The sequence below is a fragment of the Aulonocara sp. 'chitande type north' Nkhata Bay genome, linkage group LG14 (assembly GCF_057382095.1).
Source record: "Aulonocara sp. 'chitande type north' Nkhata Bay isolate Kocher_YH1m ecotype deep benthic linkage group LG14, A_spYH_male_GT1.1, whole genome shotgun sequence".
Classification (NCBI taxonomy): Eukaryota; Metazoa; Chordata; class Actinopteri; order Cichliformes; family Cichlidae; genus Aulonocara; species Aulonocara sp. 'chitande type north' Nkhata Bay.
The window spans coordinates 23,087,966-23,104,808 of NC_141357.1; the positions used below are offsets into that span (position 1 = coordinate 23,087,966).

Consider the following 16,843-nt stretch of genomic DNA (forward strand, 5'->3'; position numbering starts at 1 on the left):
TTCCAAGTACGGCATCCTTTAGTAGAAAGAAAGACAGACAGACAAGAAAAAACTCAACTCTCAATTCACTGTACAAAATTTTCATTTTTTTGTCTTTTCTTCCTTAATGACATACAACAGGGGACCCGTAAACAAAAAGAGAAAAGTCATTTGATACAAGCTAAAATGCAGTTCAAAAATATATAATAAAACAAAATTAATAAAAAGCAGGTCTCTTATCCCTTGTAGTTGGAGGAAATTGTTTGAATACAGCTTAATATGATGTACAAAATATCACACAGTGATAAATTGCTAATAAAAAAATAAAAAACACAAAGAAATGAGAGTTCTTTACCTTGGCCTCCGACTGGTAACAGATTTTGTTTTTTTTTAATCTTCTTTTCGTCTGTTTTTCGTGTTTTTTAATCGTTTTGCTTTTTTACAAGTTTTACATTGCCATTATCAATCACAAGCAAGTTCTATGCCTAGCAAGGAAGAATGATTCACTTATGATACTACAGTATTCTTACATCTTAATAATCATATTCATAACCAAAGGAGAGAGAAAAAAATGAAAGAAAACAAAGAAATGATGGACATTTACAGCACATAATGGCAACTCTAACCATCATTTACAACCTCTGCTTCGAGTTCCTCTTGTTTTCCTCTTATTGATGAGTCACACTGATTTGTCGTCATTCTCAGACAGGGGACATAGTAGCTCAGAGCGAGAAGAAAGTGTCAGTAACGCCCGCTGTCATATAACCGTGAACGGCAACAGTTCCACGTTTGTAGTATTCGCTTCAGATCGAATACATCGTTTCTGCACCCTGTCTATCCTCTTGTAATGTAAAGCATTCACTTTTAGATATAGTGCAACAAGGGGTCAAATAGTTAATACGTGATAATAGGACGTCATGCCCAGCAGCAGTATAATAATGTAGTTGCCCCGTGTTGTTGTCTTTGACAGACTTGTGTCAAAGGAACAGCAGTGTGACATCTTGTCTAATTTCACACAACAGTCTTCCACTCTGTTTGGAGAGAAAAAAAAATCTCTCACTACATATATATATATAAATGAACTATGAATGCTAGTGTCACCAGTGATTAAAAGTGTTTAGCTCCAGCCAACTTTAACTCTTTCCCCCATAAAGACAACATCTGATGACCTCCCCTGTATTCTTAATAAGAAGCTTTGCCGCCTCAGTACATATGGATGCAGGTGTGGTTTGATGACCTTTAGAATAGTTCTGGGTTTTTCCAAGGGTAGCTGAATAGGCAGAGACCACCCTCATAAACTTCTGATGCAAACTCAGTCATTTTGTTCTATAAGCAGGCCGCTCAGTCAGGAAAGCGCTTCAAGGGTTACCTCTAGTAGGCTTTCAAGGGGTAAAGAGTTAAGCTGTCATCTGACCACCAGTGTGACACACAGTGTGTAATCTTGAAGAGCTGACGCCTAAGCGAGTGCAGATTTTAGAGGTTTTCTAAAGGTAATGAAAAAATAATCTGGGACGAGGTCAGCTGTGAAGAGGCAACTTAAAGCAAACAAACTGTCCTGTAGTCAACAGCACAAATGCAGGACATCAACAAACATGGGTCTCAAAATAATGATGCTTCCAGCTGAGCCAAAAGTTGACAGTTTACCTCCTAAACTGAGTCAGACGTCTTAAATCAACACTTTTTTTGTATGGCTGAATTTAAAATGGAGTATTTGTTTATTTTTTTAAACCCGTCCAGCATCCCTCTTCAGGAAGAGGACACACGCTTCACTAGATTAGTTCTGCGGCTAATGTGCTCCCTGTGTTCATCATTCAAGAAGAAGAAATCCTCACCTCATCACTCGAGTAAAGGTGATGTCAGCCTTTTGTGAAAGCCCGAATAAATAAAAACAATCACGAGACGCGAGCAGCCTGCAAAAAAAAACTGGCACCGACTTCAAAGAGACAATCTCTCATCCGAGCTCCTCCACTGTAAAATAATTACCAGCTCGATGCACTGCTCGAGCCGGAGACACTCAAAGCCGACCATATGCACATCCCTCTAATGAAAAACATAACTAGGATGGACTGTCAATTCTGAAATTTGACCACAATTAATGAAATGATCCAACAGCGAAATGTCACACGAATGATGATTTTACTGAACGTACACGTGTGGACCAGTGAGAGAGAAACACTCACAAAACATGTCCCTGATTCTGACTCAAGACTGATGAAGTCTTTCATAGCACCGTGGTTGAACTAGTGCATATACAAACATACACACACACTCACATACACTCCTCTGTACAGTAAAAAGCACCAGACCAGCCTCGCACCTCTCTAGTCTACAGACTTTAACTATGCTCAGTCATATCCATCCTAAGCTGGTTCATGCGGTGTGAGAGACTCTATACGCACTGTACATCTGTAGAAATAAGTTTGTGAGAGTTATCTAAGTGACATCTAATCTCACGCACACACACACACACACACATACGTAGAGGCAGAATCATGGGGACGCTATAGCAATCAGACATACAATGAAACTAGGTTGTTCAATCAACACTATTCAGCTTTCTAGTGCCTCCTCACAGCACACACGACTAACTCAAACATCCTCCAACACCACACACACATCCTCCTCACCGAGTCTTTGGAATGCAACACATTGATTCCCAATGCAGAGGTTAGGTCAGGTGTTTTCCGTCAATGCCGAGAACTGTTATTCCTTTAAGTCAAGCCTACGTATGTGTGTTAGCCACAAGCAATGTTTCAACTGTTAAAAAAAAAAAGAAACAATTTAAAATCAAGTGTTTCCCCCTCGGCTCTCAGTGAAATGCAAGCATTGTGCAAGCACTTGAAGCGCACAAGCGTACACACATAGTACTTTGTGAAAAGGAAAGGAAAAAAAGAACAGAATATTGTAGTGTAGAAAAGTGTTACTCCAAATATGATTACTTGAAAACAGAGCAGCCAGAGTTTGAAAGTTATAAAAAAGCATTACAAGATGTGATTAGTATTACAAGAAGTCACTGAGGCATTAGAGAACTGTGAGGAGTTTTCGGAGCGGAGGGGGAGGAAGTTGATGGTTGACGTCCTGTGGCGATGACCCAGCCAGTGGGGTGCAGGACTAATTGTGTGTGTGTATGTATGAGCAGGTGAAATGTATCCACTGTAGTCTTCAGTCTTTTTTGGCCCAGTTATTGATGTAGGACTCTAAAAGTAGAAAGGGAGGGAAAGAAAGCAGCTTTTCAGAACTACTCGAAACACCAATAAAAAAAGGGGACAACAGAAGCACAATTTGGTATTTAAAGGGATTTTAAAAATCCAACAATATATAAAGGGATGTTTTCTTGTTAGTAAATAACAAGAGGACATTGCCATCTGTTTTTCACTATTTATGGCTCCTCACAAAAAAACTCCTAAAAAACCTGCTCCCTGTTCGCCCCATACTGCTTCTTTCCTGGCACCCTCCATCTCACCAGAACGACGACAGTGATGTCAGACAAAGATTTTGGCAAGTGCATCTGCGCCGGCGCTGGCAATGAAGGGCTGGGAAGAGTGGAAGGCCACGTCATGAATGGCCTCATCATGCTTCTTCCTGTGGGCAGTGATCTCCTGCACGCACGTCCTGTTGTCCAGCATCCATAAGCGCACCGAGCAGTCGTGGCCTGTAAGAGGTGAGGAGTGGGAGGAAGCAAAGACAGCAGTGTTACGAGGGGCAGGGATGACTGCGGAGAACAATGTAAAGGAATCCTTTTACAACCTAGATTTAACACACGCCTCTTCTACAGTGTGATATGTTATATTTTGCGGTTACTACAGATTTTACAGGATTTCTTAAGGTACTTTTTGCTCATAAGCCATAAATAATCTCCTATTTCTTCAAAAGAACTAAACAAAAAACTCATTTAATTTCCCTGTTTAAAATTTGCTATTACTATCAATTAATTTGTGATTTAAAAAGCTACTTGTATACAGATTGCAGGTGATATTAAACAGATGTTTCTCGGTGTACAGAGGAGCATTTTAAAAATTAAGCCTAGGATACTTAGCTAAGTAAGCACACAGTAAAGCCGAGTACTCACTGCCAGAGATGAGGTAAGTGCCTTTAGGGTCTGTAGTAAGACAGGTGACCGCATCCAAGTGCGCAACCATCGAGTGGACAACTTTACCTGCACAAAAATTTTTTATTCAGATGCATGTGAGAAAACACATTTCAGTAATCATCAGTACACCTCCTGCACATACCTGTCTTGTTGTCTAGGAAGCGGATGGTGCGGTTCTCGTGTGCAGTGATGGAGATGGGCTCAGAAGGGTGACTGACGACACGGTTGATCAGTTCCCTGCCTGCAAAGGAAGACATCACATTCAGTCTAATAGAAGAATTTAATGATTTTTCACCAAATTATTATTTGTGGCAACAAAAAAAAAAAAAAAAAAAGTGTTGCACATTATGTTGGAGACTGTGTCCAGAACATACCATCTTTGGTCTGTGTATCTAGCATAGTGACACTCTGCTCTGTGTTGAGGTCATACAGGAGGGTCTCACCGCCATCAAATGACACCACCACCTGGTTGGGATCAGTGGCTACAAACGCCACTGAGGTGGGTGTTCCGTGCTCTAGGAAAAATAAATAAATAAATAAATGAAATACACACACACACAAAAAAACAAACAAACAATGGAACGTGATGAGGATGTGGGATCTGAATAGAAAAAGCGCCAAAGCAAACCCACAAAGTCAAGACAAATGTCTACCTCTCTCCTTATTGAAGACAGACATGCAGGGGGATGAGTTCTGAGGATCCCAGATACGAATGGTGCCATCTGCTGAACATGAGGCAAGACGATGGTGAACTGCAGAGTAAGTCAGACCCCACACGCTGTCCTCGTGGCCTGCTAGTACACTGCTTTCAATACCAGGATCTGGATAAAGAATCACATAATTTAAAAAAAAGAAAAACTAAACTTTGTGATTCTGCTATATAATTAGCAGTTAAGAATGACTCACCATAGTTATCATAGGGATCTACATTCAGGTCCGGCATCTTCCAACACCTGATGGATCCATCTAGACCTCCACTGTAGCAGGACTCTCCATCTTCACCCATCGTCAGTGAAAGAACAGCTCCACTAGAGCAAGACCAAAAGAGAAGCAGGTATAAATGACATCACCCTTTCCCCCCAAGAAAACAAAAAACAAAAACCTCGTGTTCATCCCTTTTTTTTTTTGTATTCACAGCATTTAATTTGAAAATGATTGCATTAATCATTCATTTTTAGAAAAAAAATTGCAGCATTTTTATTGTTCTCAGGCTGAACTCACCTGTGTGCTCTAAATGTATAGATGGGTTCAACGTCCAAAGCCGCATTCCTGTGGAGAGACACCGTTAAAATGAGATCTGGAGTTTATATTTGTGTGGCAGAGAATAACACGTCTTCATTTAAAAACATCGTCACCAGTAGGGTTCTTACTTTTTAGAGTGCATTGCCTTGTTGAGGTTCCAGAGTTTTAGTGTGCCATCCTCAGAGGCTGTGAGCAGCACTGCTTGGCTCGGGTGAAAGGTCAAAGCGCGGATGGCGTCAAAGTGGCTGCGTAGTGTGAATCGGGGGTTCCATGTCTTTTTAAACTCTTCTCTGTTATCCTGCAACTGACGGGACACATGTTTGAAAAGAGGGAACATTCAAATGTTTTCATTGTACGTATGTAGCTTGTATTGCATAGTTTGTATTGATCAGAACAAAATATGCAATTACATCCATGGAAAGATCATTGTCATTGGCAACAGTGAGATCAGCCAGCTCTCCCAGGTTCATGTCACCTCCGCCAACAGCATCCATGATGAAGACATCAGAGGAGAAACCCAGGGCACCACCTGGAGGTTGTAAATGGAAAAGCACAAGAGATATGATTTCATCTTGACAAATGTCAGGGATCTAGAAAAGGATGGTGAGATCACTTTGAAATATTGTGATAAGTCCTAGATAGTTGTAGAACAGTGTCATTTATTCCACTTCCCTACTCCCACACTGTGTACCACAGGAAATATTTATAGTTGCAGGAGAAACCTTGCAAGCATACCCCTACGCAAACATCTAAATTTGAGATTCAGCAACTAAGCTACAACTGCACGGGGGAAGACTAAAAACGCAATGCTCGGCAGAGAATAATTGATGTTTTTATTGGCATATTTTGTAGGGAAGTCTTACCTTCCCCGGAGCGAGCCTGTCCGGATACAGAAGGGGGCGGGGTAGGTTTAGGGGGGAAATCTGACATCATTCCTTGTAACTTGTTCCTGCGGTTTTCTGAACCCAGCAAGAGGAGAGAGACACAATACCGTCATGCGGAGAGGTCGAGGAAGGCCGGGGAGGTCAGCAGTTGGACAGATAAGAGACAAAGGCAGAAAGAAGCTAAAAGGCAAACTTCATTCTTTACGTGTAATGACAACATAAACTTGTACAATTTTATTTACAAAAGCACATCTACAGTGCAAATATGATTCTAAATATGAAATGTGAACACATAAAAAAAAAAGGCAGCATGCGTGGTAACCTCTGAAATGGCCCTGGACCACAGAAAGTACATCTAGAGACAAAGATGACAGCTACACAGCTCTGAGGAGTCACAGACCGACAGCTTGTGAAACAGGACAGAGAGACAGGTGGTTGGGAAAAGAGGTTGGTTTTATTGACAAGAAGAGATGTCAAGACACAATGAGAAGTAAAGGAAAAAAAAGGTGAGCAAGGATAGGGGCAATAAAGACAGATACATTTATGGCAGTGATCCTGGCAGTGCTTGTGCTCATGATGTTGCTAAGGCAACAGCGTACCTAACTCCCGTCCATCCCCTGAGATCCGGGCCTCTCCCGCCCCCTCCCCATCCTCCCCTGAGCCCAGGAAGTCAAACTCATTGAGGGCGTCTTCCGAGTCATCCTCGTCCTCTTCGTCTTCAGGGTCCATATCTGTGGTCATAGGTTCCGAACCCATCTGAGAACACAGCAGAAAGCAAGGTTGTTGTTTATTTATTCATTTTTTTGTGAAAACATTTCTTGGTCATTCTTTATTTAGCCTGCCGTACCTTCACGCGAGACTTTTTGTTCTTGCGCGGGCCATCGATGCAATCGGTGGCCATGCCTTGGAATTCATCTTCCTCGTCACTGTCGTCTTCGTCATCGTCCTCACAGCCATGAAGGAAGGGGATCTTATCCAGCACTGAACCCCCCACACGTTCCTTAGAGCTTTCTTTGCCCGCATTCCTACAAAGAGATGCACAGCTGAGTATCTTGACTGCATGTTTCACTCAAAGATCAACAGAAGGACTGCTTATTTATATATTTATTGTTTACATTGTTTTACTGTTTTTAAATTATTTCAAAACCCATAGTTGTAACAGCTGTGAGCTACCTGTGAATTATGGGTAGCACAGTAGCCTCTGGACAACACCATCAGAGTATTTCAACGGAAGACCGTTTGATCTGTTGTTTCCTTCTGTTGGTTTTCTCTGTTCAAAGCCTGCTCTTTTGTGCTTGTGTGTTCCCACTGCTTTGCATCTTGTGGTAAACCCTTTTGTGGTGTTTCTAGATTTGAAAACTACCTTCTCCACAGACTTGGCTGGAAATATTTCTGCAATCACCCACTTTAGTTGTTTTCAGTGGGCTATTTTATGCTGCATTCTTTCTTAAGAATGTACCAGTTTGTTAATTTGGTTAGTGCTAAAATCTCTGCTATTTGGTATGGTTTATTTTCAGCTGAATGGTGGCCTCCTTAACTCAAAGTGAAGGTTGAGAGTCCCATGAATAGCTATCAAATGCAAATTTAATACTTAGAATCAACCCCAGACCTTTTAACTCCCTATTTATCATGAATTAAAAATGAAACATGCCACATTTAGCTATAAAATTTACTTCTGAGCCTCTCTGCACACTTCAGTGACATCTATCTTAATTTTACCTCCAGTGCTCATTAAAAATCCTGACTTGCATGATGAGGAATCCCCTCACTTTTAGACCTCTTCTGTCATGTGTTATTTTGCCAGTTTCGGAGTTTAAACTGTGCTTTTGTTTCACCGTCTTCACATTTCTGCTTGTGCAGAAAGATTCCACACGAATCTTGTGTCTCATGATACAGTGACAGTTATCTCATACAACAACCCATCGCTTAATTAATTTTTAAGACACAAATGGATTTATAATTTGGATATTGTCCACTGTTTATAAAAGGATACCATGAACTACTACCATACTGGAAAATAGTCAGACAGGTCAAATCCTGATATATGAGGTCAAATGCAGATACACTTAATGTAAGAAGTGTTTGTCGGAAGGTTAAGGGATGGCTTCATATGCAAGTCTGCCATGTTAGTGAACTAGTTTGATTATGAAGTGATGTAAAAATCGCACTTGTCTGTAAAGTTTGGCACGAGACTGCAAGTAAATGCTTTCTGTGAAAGACAAATTTTTACAAGTTGCAGCCTTTCACAAGCAGCAGTGAAAAGTTCAGTTTTTAAGGAGTAGCTTTACATCAAGTACATCTATTTAAAAAAAGGAGAAGAAGAAGAAGAAGAAAAGAAAAAGGCTTTTGTGCTGCAAAAAACAAATGTTTACTCTGTCATCAATGTTCACATTGGAGCTCTTCTGTGGTGTAAGATCAAAGAGGGGCGTGTGTTTCCACTGTCTCACCTTTTTATCTGTTCCTCTATTTGTCTGACCAACAAGGACTCTCCACCTGCTCGTGGCTCAGGCTCAGGACAGCTTTCACTGGGTGGGGGCCCGTTAGCTTCAGGGCTGCTCCGCCCAAGAAGGGAGCGCACGCGCTTAGAACGCATGTCCAGAATGGTGTCTGAATAACCCACTTCCTCGAGATATCTACATCCACATACACACATGGTCATATAAATGAATCATTTAAGTCTAGATCAGAATTGTAATGTCTACGATGAAGTTGTGATGGAACACATTAATATGGCACTGAGATAAAAAGGAACGGATGATGATGAAGCCTTACTTGCGTAGTAGCTGACGTCCCTCCTTCCAGGACATCTGATTGGCTGGCTCTGAATCTGACTCAGCCGGCCCATTGGGAACTACAGAAAATAGATTGTTCAATAGTGATGCAACAGCAGGGCATGAGAAGAAAAGAAGAAAAAGAGAGAAGCAGAAACTTCGAACTGCGCTCAACGCTAAACAGGAATCTAAATGTAACAGAAGCAGACAACATAATGGGTCCAAGTTACAGAGCACATAAGGACTTGGTCAAACATACGTTGATCTGCCTCTGTCTCTGGTTTCTTGTCCCCAGGACTCTGGTCATTTCCTGTCTTCAGCTTTTGGTGCTTAGCCCTGTAATGCAACAAAGGAACACTTGAGGGCAACGTTTTGAGCTTCCACAAATACATCTTTCACTAGAAGAATCATTATGCCTGGAGCATGCAAACTCCCAGGACAGACTGAAAGAGTAACAGACATAAGGAGACTAGGACAGAAAGGGGGGGCTTTCCAGGCATTCGTTTTACCTCTCTTGTTTGAGGGCGTACTCCAGCATTTTGATTCGCCTCACCAGGTCCTGTTTCATATTCTCCTGCCCTTTCCTCTCACCCTGAAGAAACGCAACCTGAGCCTGAAACACACATATACACAGCATGGTGAGGAACGCGCACACCACATCTGTCCATATAAGCATAAACAAAAGTAAGATAAATTGGGACCTGGAAAAGAATTAGTTACAAAATGCATGCACCGTCTCGGTTTGGGGTGAAAAGTAAATCATTCAACATCAACAAAACATCGCAATGAGAGACTGAACAAAAAGGTTTGATGTGACTAGCTGTGCAAAAAAAAGAAAAGAAAAAAAGACTTCTGAAAGCCAAGAGCAATAAGTAGAGGGTTGTGGAATAGGGCTCTTATTTTAACTTTCCTAACCGAGGCCTCACTGCGCATCTGCAAAGGAGGAAAAACAAGACATGGAGCAGCCAAATTCAAACACCCTCTTTCAAGACCCATCCTTTGCTGTGTTTCCTCTCTCATTTCCTGTCCATTTCCTTCCTCACTGCTGATAAAATTCTTACCTTGAGGAAAGAAATGTTCTGCCTGTTCTGACTTTTCCCCAGTGAGTTCTGAGAGATAGAAAGGTAATAAGAGACTACAGAGTGATGACACGGCTTCCAAGCACTACACCGAGACAGGGTTTCCCTTGAGTAAGCCATCATAATGCAAGAATTGACAAAAATGTGAAATATTTGCCAGACTTAATGACAAAGATTGCTAATGCAGGTTTCAACCCGGCTGTGCCTGCTCACAGTATGCAACTTTTGTGCAAAACCCATTTAACATCAGGCAACAAATATCCTGCCTGCTTTTAGAAGGAGAAAAAAAATGCCCAAGTGAGGAGAAACAATACAAACAAACAACTAACAAACTAACTAACTAAACAGTGATCCCTGTCAGAAGTAGGTTAAAAAGCCCTAACCCTGTCTCTACTCCCAGGATGGTGACTGCAAGCACAACAGGCATTTTCTCTCTCTGTGCCAAGTGGTGCTGAAGCATTAATACAGCTTGTTTTACAGCCCATTTCTCCTCTGCATGCCCCTGTCTGTGTCCACGAGTCTGCTCCCACACACATACGCAATTCTATAAAACTAGAACAATCTAAAAACGCCGTCTCACGGGGCAGACACTTGGTCTGCTCGGAAGGGTAGTCAATCTCTGAGAAAAAGCGCACATATATACCCAGACACACACACACACACACACAGACACACATACACACACAGTCATGTAACCAGCTAGGAGGGCTAGTGGAACACAGGATAATCTGCCAAGCAAACCTTCCTACTGCTGCTACTGCTGCTGAGTAATCCTGATTAATGCAACGTGAATTTATATGCTTATCTGAGAGTTTTGGAGAGAACTCTCAAAGCTAGTACATTAACACTGTAGACATGGGCTAATAGGGGCATGAAAAACAGAGATTTTGTGGGGTTATTCTTGGCCTAAACTAAGAGGAGCAGGTCAGTACATGTACATTATCTAAAGTCTTTTCACAAGTAGAATAACTAATGAATTAACTGAAATAACATCTAAGCCATTAACTGAGATGAAATGAAAACCAGTTTAGCTTAGCCATCCATAAGACACAGTCTCACTCATTTGCTCTATTTCTGTGGCTTGCATTCCCACACATGCATGCAGTAATTGTGCAGTTGGGTTCTGTAATAGACGATGCAGAAGATGTATTTTGCACATTACATGCAAGCAAAAACACTTGTTTTAGAGCGACATAATCAGATGTGAATGTGCATAAACTTACTAAACTACCACATAGGCAAAGCTGGGCGATGTCATGGTGTGGGCACAGCATGTACACTGTATACTGTGTACTATAAATGGCTGAGCACAGATGGAATGCAGTCCGAGCTTGGAAAAAAACCTACTTCAAATCTAAATGCTATAATTGTTTTACATCAGCAGTTCTGTGTACTATGATTTAAGTAGAGGTCAGTATTTGAGGAATTTTCAGGGAGGTTTTGTGTGTGTAAACAAGTTGTTCAGACAGATTTTTTAGTGTACTGACAGCCTTGACACAAGTCCTGCTTAAAAGCTTACTAAAAGACTGTGACTAAAAGTTATGTAGATAACACCAGATGCAGAAAGGTGCTTTTTGTGAACTTAATTATAAGCCAGACTTGTACTTCAGTGAACAAAAGTGCTTAAATCAGCAGCAGCCTCCTGTAGACAGACACAGTAACAGTAAATCTCTTCTTGAATAATGACTTAACTCTTTTAATGGCGTAAATTTGATCAGTTGTGTAAAAGAATAAGGCATTAAATCAATGTGTTTACTTCACCCTCGTGGGGCAAAGACACACGTTTCTACTCTTACTCACACACAGACAAGCTACAGCTTGCCTTTGGACACGGATAACCATCACACCCCTGTGTACCAGTCTCGCCCTGTGCTCCTAGAAGGACAGGTTCATGCCTCAAAGCCTTGACACTGTCTTGTTGGCGAAGTTGGAGACAAGGCTGCATTTGTGCACACACACCCCAAGTACAATGCAAGAGCAACCTTTCTCTGATACATAAAGGTAACCAAAACACAGGTTCAAAGGGTTTATTGTTATATGGAAGTGTTTATGCAGGACTTACCAACAGCTCTTCCTTTCTACGGTTTCACTTTAAAAATAGAACAAATGCTGCTTTCTATGTCTGACTTTGTGAGTAAAATAGGGTCCTAAAACTAAAAATTTCTACACGAACAAGAAAAAAAAAGCTGTACCATGGGACTGCTACAGCAGACTGTGTAATTACACAAGGGGATGTAATAACCGCACTGTTTTTCACTTTCATTTGTCTCTGTCATTCTGCCCTTTGCCTGCTTCAAATTCTTGTTTTCACTCATGTGAGGGATCCAGGCCAGGAGCTTTAAGACAAGGCCGTCCATTCATCCACTAGTCAAGGTGCTCTTATTGCAAGACTGTCACTTAACGTCAGAACAGAAGCTGTTGAGACAATCACAACAGATGTGGAGCAGCAGATAGAAACCTATCACTGCTTTTAATATCAAAAGCAAAAGAACTATCTGCTTCCATCTGATAAACAGGTCAAAGAGTAATAAAACCACTAGGGTGTCATTTATCATAGCCCAGCTAACAATGACACTGTGGTTACTTTCTTCATAATATGTTGGTAAACTAACAAAGGCTAAAGTACAAAGGGCCTACGGGGCAAGCAAACCTGTCGCGCCATCTGATCTAGCCTTCCTGTGGGTGGGTTTTCCTTCATGAGGCCCGCTGCCGCTGACCTTTCCACAGTTTGCTGTTGCATGGAGCGCATCCACATTTAGCCTATTCTGTCAGTCCTTCTCTACTAGCTGCAGAATAGGGTCAAGGGCAGCTTTCCTCCTCCACTGGCTATTCTCCATCTTTTTATCCCTTCGCACCCCGTGAGAGAATCCATGAGCAAACAAGTAGAGCAAAAAAACTTTTCTGGGACAGTGTGCTTGGAGTGTGCTAGTGACACTGTGTGTGCAGTCCAAGAGTGGTAGCTAGATAGATAGATAATGACATCCCAATTAGTGGGATTTTATGACTAAGGTTACAACATGCTTGACTGACAAACAGTATATAATTTTTTTTTTTTAAGAGAAAGGGAATGGAAATTTTTAAATAAGGAAAATAAAGGATGAACGCTGCATGTTGAAGACTGCAAATGCAAGAGCAGTGCTGTGAAACAACACAATACACATGGACATCATATGTGTGTCACGGCTGAGTACACAGAGCTATTAATTAGAGATACGTACCCAGGGACTGCAAGACTCACACCAAACAGGACGTGATGTAATTTGGGTCACCAGTAATCTATTCTACATGTCTACTAACATCCTTAATAAAATGAAATGGCTGAAAATGAGAACACTTTAAAGAGGAACAGGTTGAGGTCATCCCTTTTCTCTGTAGAATAAATGACTATCTGAGGAATACCCTGTAGATTTAATTAGGATTCTTCTCATGCAAAAACAATGCCTAGTTAGAAACAAGACTGCTACTGTGTGTGTTTTCACAGAGCAGATTCTTAAGTAATTGAATTATAGACAGGCAAAAGCCACAGCCACCTGTCAGTGAAGACACAGCGCCACAGGTGGCTTTACACACCAACACATTAGCGGCGCACGTGTCGTGATCTTGCAGAGACATGCTAAGACACACATGAAGAGATCTCCTCTGTTGCACACAAAGTCACACAGATCTCAAATGATTGTGAGTTAATTTTGCATGTGACTCAGTAAAGCCTTTGAAATTAAAGTGTGGAAAATACCATGTGCAGACAACATGTGAGCAAACTACACTATGGAAACATTTACAGCATGTTAACTGTGCAGGTTATGACCAGGGGGCACACTAACTGGCTCAGTGAGAGGAGAGCATGTTGGCAACAAAAGCCAGAGGCCTTTGGCCCGTGGGTGTTAAACTGTAAGCTAGGTCAGTTTTTCAGCGTGGCACTCCAGTTATCTTCTCTTTCTCTCAGCACAAGCGTGGTGCTAATTGTACCCGTGAAGCCAGACCATGTGCAGCCAATGTGCACATACAAAGTTCCATAACAAGCACTTAATGGCATGTCGGACACAGCAATTGGCTGTTTCTGCTTTCTATTCCCTGCTCTTCCCTCGTTTTTATAAAAGCAGCAAGCACTGCCCATTTGTTATTGTTCATTCATATTTTATCAAGCCACTATTTATAACTATGTATGTTTGAGTTAGGGGCAATGTGAGAAGCACAGTGACAGAGGAGTGGGAAATGATATGTTGTTTTTTTTTTGGGGGGGGGGGGGGGGGGGGGGGGTTCTGTGGTTCTGTCGAACTCATGAACTCCAGAGTTCATTCTTATTACAAAAAAGAACTGTAGTTACTTGAGGGATAACCACAAAAGATGAACTGTCCAAATGCAGAGGTAAAATATGTTTGTATGTTTTCCTAACCTTTCTTAATCCTGGAAAAATCTGTCCAGTAATGCTCTCTGCCTTTTAATTTTATGCATACAGCTGAGGTGAATAGTACAACGTCTGTCTTTTGCTGTTGGCATCTGAATAACTGTGACAGGTATTGCTCATGGGGTTTCCTATGGCACCGAGTCACAAGCTCACATTCGTTTTCTTGGAGGGCGGGTATTTTACAGCTTTAAACCATTTACCTTTAAGAATGAAAGTCAACTTCTCTAGCCTATAGGCAGATGCATTGTTTTTAAGGTCAATCTACACTAATCACACACTATTCATAGTAAAGATAATATATACAAACACAAGTACAAGCACAAGTTTGGCTGCAGATAGACTACTACAAATTTTCATCCTAACACTTGTTATTCATCAATACTCATGTATTAATCATTGCTAATGAAAATACAACTTTAGTCCATACATAGACACAGATACACCACACAACTGACTGACTGACTGTGTGTGTGTGTGTGTGTGTGTGTGTGTGTGTGTGTGTGTGTGTGTGTGTGTGTGTGTGTGTGTGTAACTGGTCCTAGCTCAAAATGCTGATTTGTGTGTGTGCCATGGGTATGGAGGCATTGGTACTACAGATCACAAAGCATTATCCCTTCATGAACTTCATCTCTGTGTTGTGCGCCTAAGTTCAAAGGTCAAACTGATCAATTGTGCAAATTATTTTATAAATACATATCACAGCAATCAAATTACTGTTTTTAGGGAGACTTGTCTTAAGTAAGGGCAGTTTAGGAATGCTTACACATTTATTATTTTGAATGCAGCAACTGCTAAGGGAAATCAAAGCTGGTTAACACTGTTATCATTTTTTAACCACAACAACAGACTCACAGATCACTTGAGTTGTCTGTGTGGGGTACAAAAGAATCAGATAAGTGTCTCCTTACAAACTAACGTGTATTTGCACATCCTAGTAAAATGCCAGAAATCTTAAAATAACGTGTGACCCAAGCGTGAGTTCCATGTGTACCTGCACGAAATAATATGGAAAGACAAGGTAGCCACACCTAAACTGTTTGCCTACCTCTTTATTTGCACCACAGCCTGCTTGCTATTCCGGGCAGACATAAAAGTCTATTATCTAATCTTGTGGTGTGTATCTGTATTGACTGTATCGACTTAGAAGCCCAGAAGGCTTCTAAGGCATATATATATATATATATATATATATATATATATATATATATATATATATATATATATATATATATTATTGTTATTATTATTATTATTATTATTGACACAAAAAATATTTTATGTTTAAAAGAGTGCTGGTGGCTGTTTCTTCTTCCAACTGGAGGTCAAACAGCTCCCACATTGTCATCTACTGTATAGTAATAACGCATCCTGGTCAACTGTAATGCTAGCCCTATTAGCATTTTGTCATCCTCTAACTGACCGATAGCAGGGCATGTGTACATCCGCGAAGCAACACCGGAGGAGCTCCGGTGACATCCTTCCAGGCCTTTCCTTGGCGTTACAGCTACACAAACGCGGGGTTAGTGATGAATACGTTTACCCTGAGTTCGTCTCTCTCAGCCTCCCAGCGGTATTTCTCGGCCTGGAAGCGTCCCCACTCGTACTGGATGAAGTGCAGGATCCCAGGAAGCGTCATCCCCGACTCCCCGTCCTGCGGCTCCCGTGACTGCTGCAACGGTCCGGGGACGGCCCCGGCGGCTGCTGCTGCGGCCGCTGCCATTGCCCCGGTCCCACCAGCTGATGTCGCCTGGCCCGGTCCTGCTTTAGGCCCGTTTGGGTTGCGCCCCGTTCCACTGCTGCCGTCGCCGCCTCCGGAGTTCGGGTTAGATCCTCCGCCGGTTCTGTCCGCCTCCATTTTAACTGTTCAACCTTTCGCCAGGATAATGAGATGGGAACGGGCAGAATGGACGAATATAAATATAAAAAAAGTACCCCGTGCCCTTTTCCAAACCCAGCTCCACTTCACTATAAGCTACCCTCCTTTCTTCCTTTCTCACACGCACAGAGAAAAATTACTATTCTGTTGGTAAAATAATACACTTCCGCTTCCAAGCCTTCAGCGCAAAACACAATCTAACCGCAGTGTAACATCGTGGCCCCATTGATTTCGTAACAAATCCCTTTTCACAAAACGGCTTACGTGCAGTCTTAAAACTAACATCAAAATAAAGTAACACCAGGCAGCGTTTATTAAATGTAATGCACCTGAAAATAAACGTTAACCTTTTTTTTTTTTTTTTGCTGCTCTTATTTTGTATATCCCGGATCCCAGATCAGTTTCCTCCTCGTGAAATGCCCAGTGCGGGTGACAAATAAAGGGCCATGTTTTCTATAATAGACAATAAACATGTCGCTAGGGGAATGAATTTCCTGCCATTTTGTGAGCAGGAATG

General features: G+C 41.6%; 1 protein-coding gene across 2 annotated transcripts; it reads right to left on the reverse strand.

The window, feature by feature from the left end:
* Window positions 1–64: 64 nt before the first annotated feature.
* Window positions 65–16,526, reverse strand: strn4 (striatin, calmodulin binding protein 4). 2 transcript variants are annotated; one of them, XM_086261615.1, is made up of 18 exons: window positions 15,991–16,526; window positions 9,476–9,579; window positions 9,226–9,302; window positions 8,968–9,046; window positions 8,643–8,828; window positions 7,043–7,220; window positions 6,795–6,951; window positions 6,175–6,270; window positions 5,722–5,840; window positions 5,440–5,615; window positions 5,291–5,338; window positions 4,976–5,097; window positions 4,723–4,890; window positions 4,444–4,584; window positions 4,212–4,310; window positions 4,049–4,135; window positions 3,443–3,631; window positions 65–3,176 (listed from the first exon to the last, which is right to left on the reverse strand). In XM_086261615.1, exons 1-17 carry the CDS (start codon window positions 16,303–16,305, stop codon window positions 3,462–3,464), a joined length of 2,322 nt encoding a protein of 773 aa, XP_086117741.1. In that variant the 5' UTR covers window positions 16,306–16,526; the 3' UTR covers window positions 65–3,176; window positions 3,443–3,461. The 2 variants fall into 2 exon arrangements, with proteins under 2 accessions (XP_086117741.1, XP_086117742.1); XM_086261616.1 differs by lacking the exon at window positions 15,991–16,526 and adding an exon at window positions 15,871–15,989.
* Between the last annotated feature and the right edge of the window lie 317 nt (window positions 16,527–16,843).

Excerpts from the sequence above, each read along its gene's own strand:
- strn4 (XM_086261615.1), bottom strand. The coding sequence starts at position 16,305 with ATGGAGGCGGACAGAACCGGCGGAGGATCTAACCCGAACTCCGGAGGC. Across the intron at positions 9,047-9,225 it reads AGAGACAGAGGCAGATCAAC|TTCCCAATGGGCCGGCTGAG; the intron begins GTATGTTTGACC and ends TATTTTCTGTAG. Across the intron at positions 6,952-7,042 it reads ACAAAAAGTCTCGCGTGAAG|ATGGGTTCGGAACCTATGAC; the intron begins GTACGGCAGGCT and ends CTGTGTTCTCAG.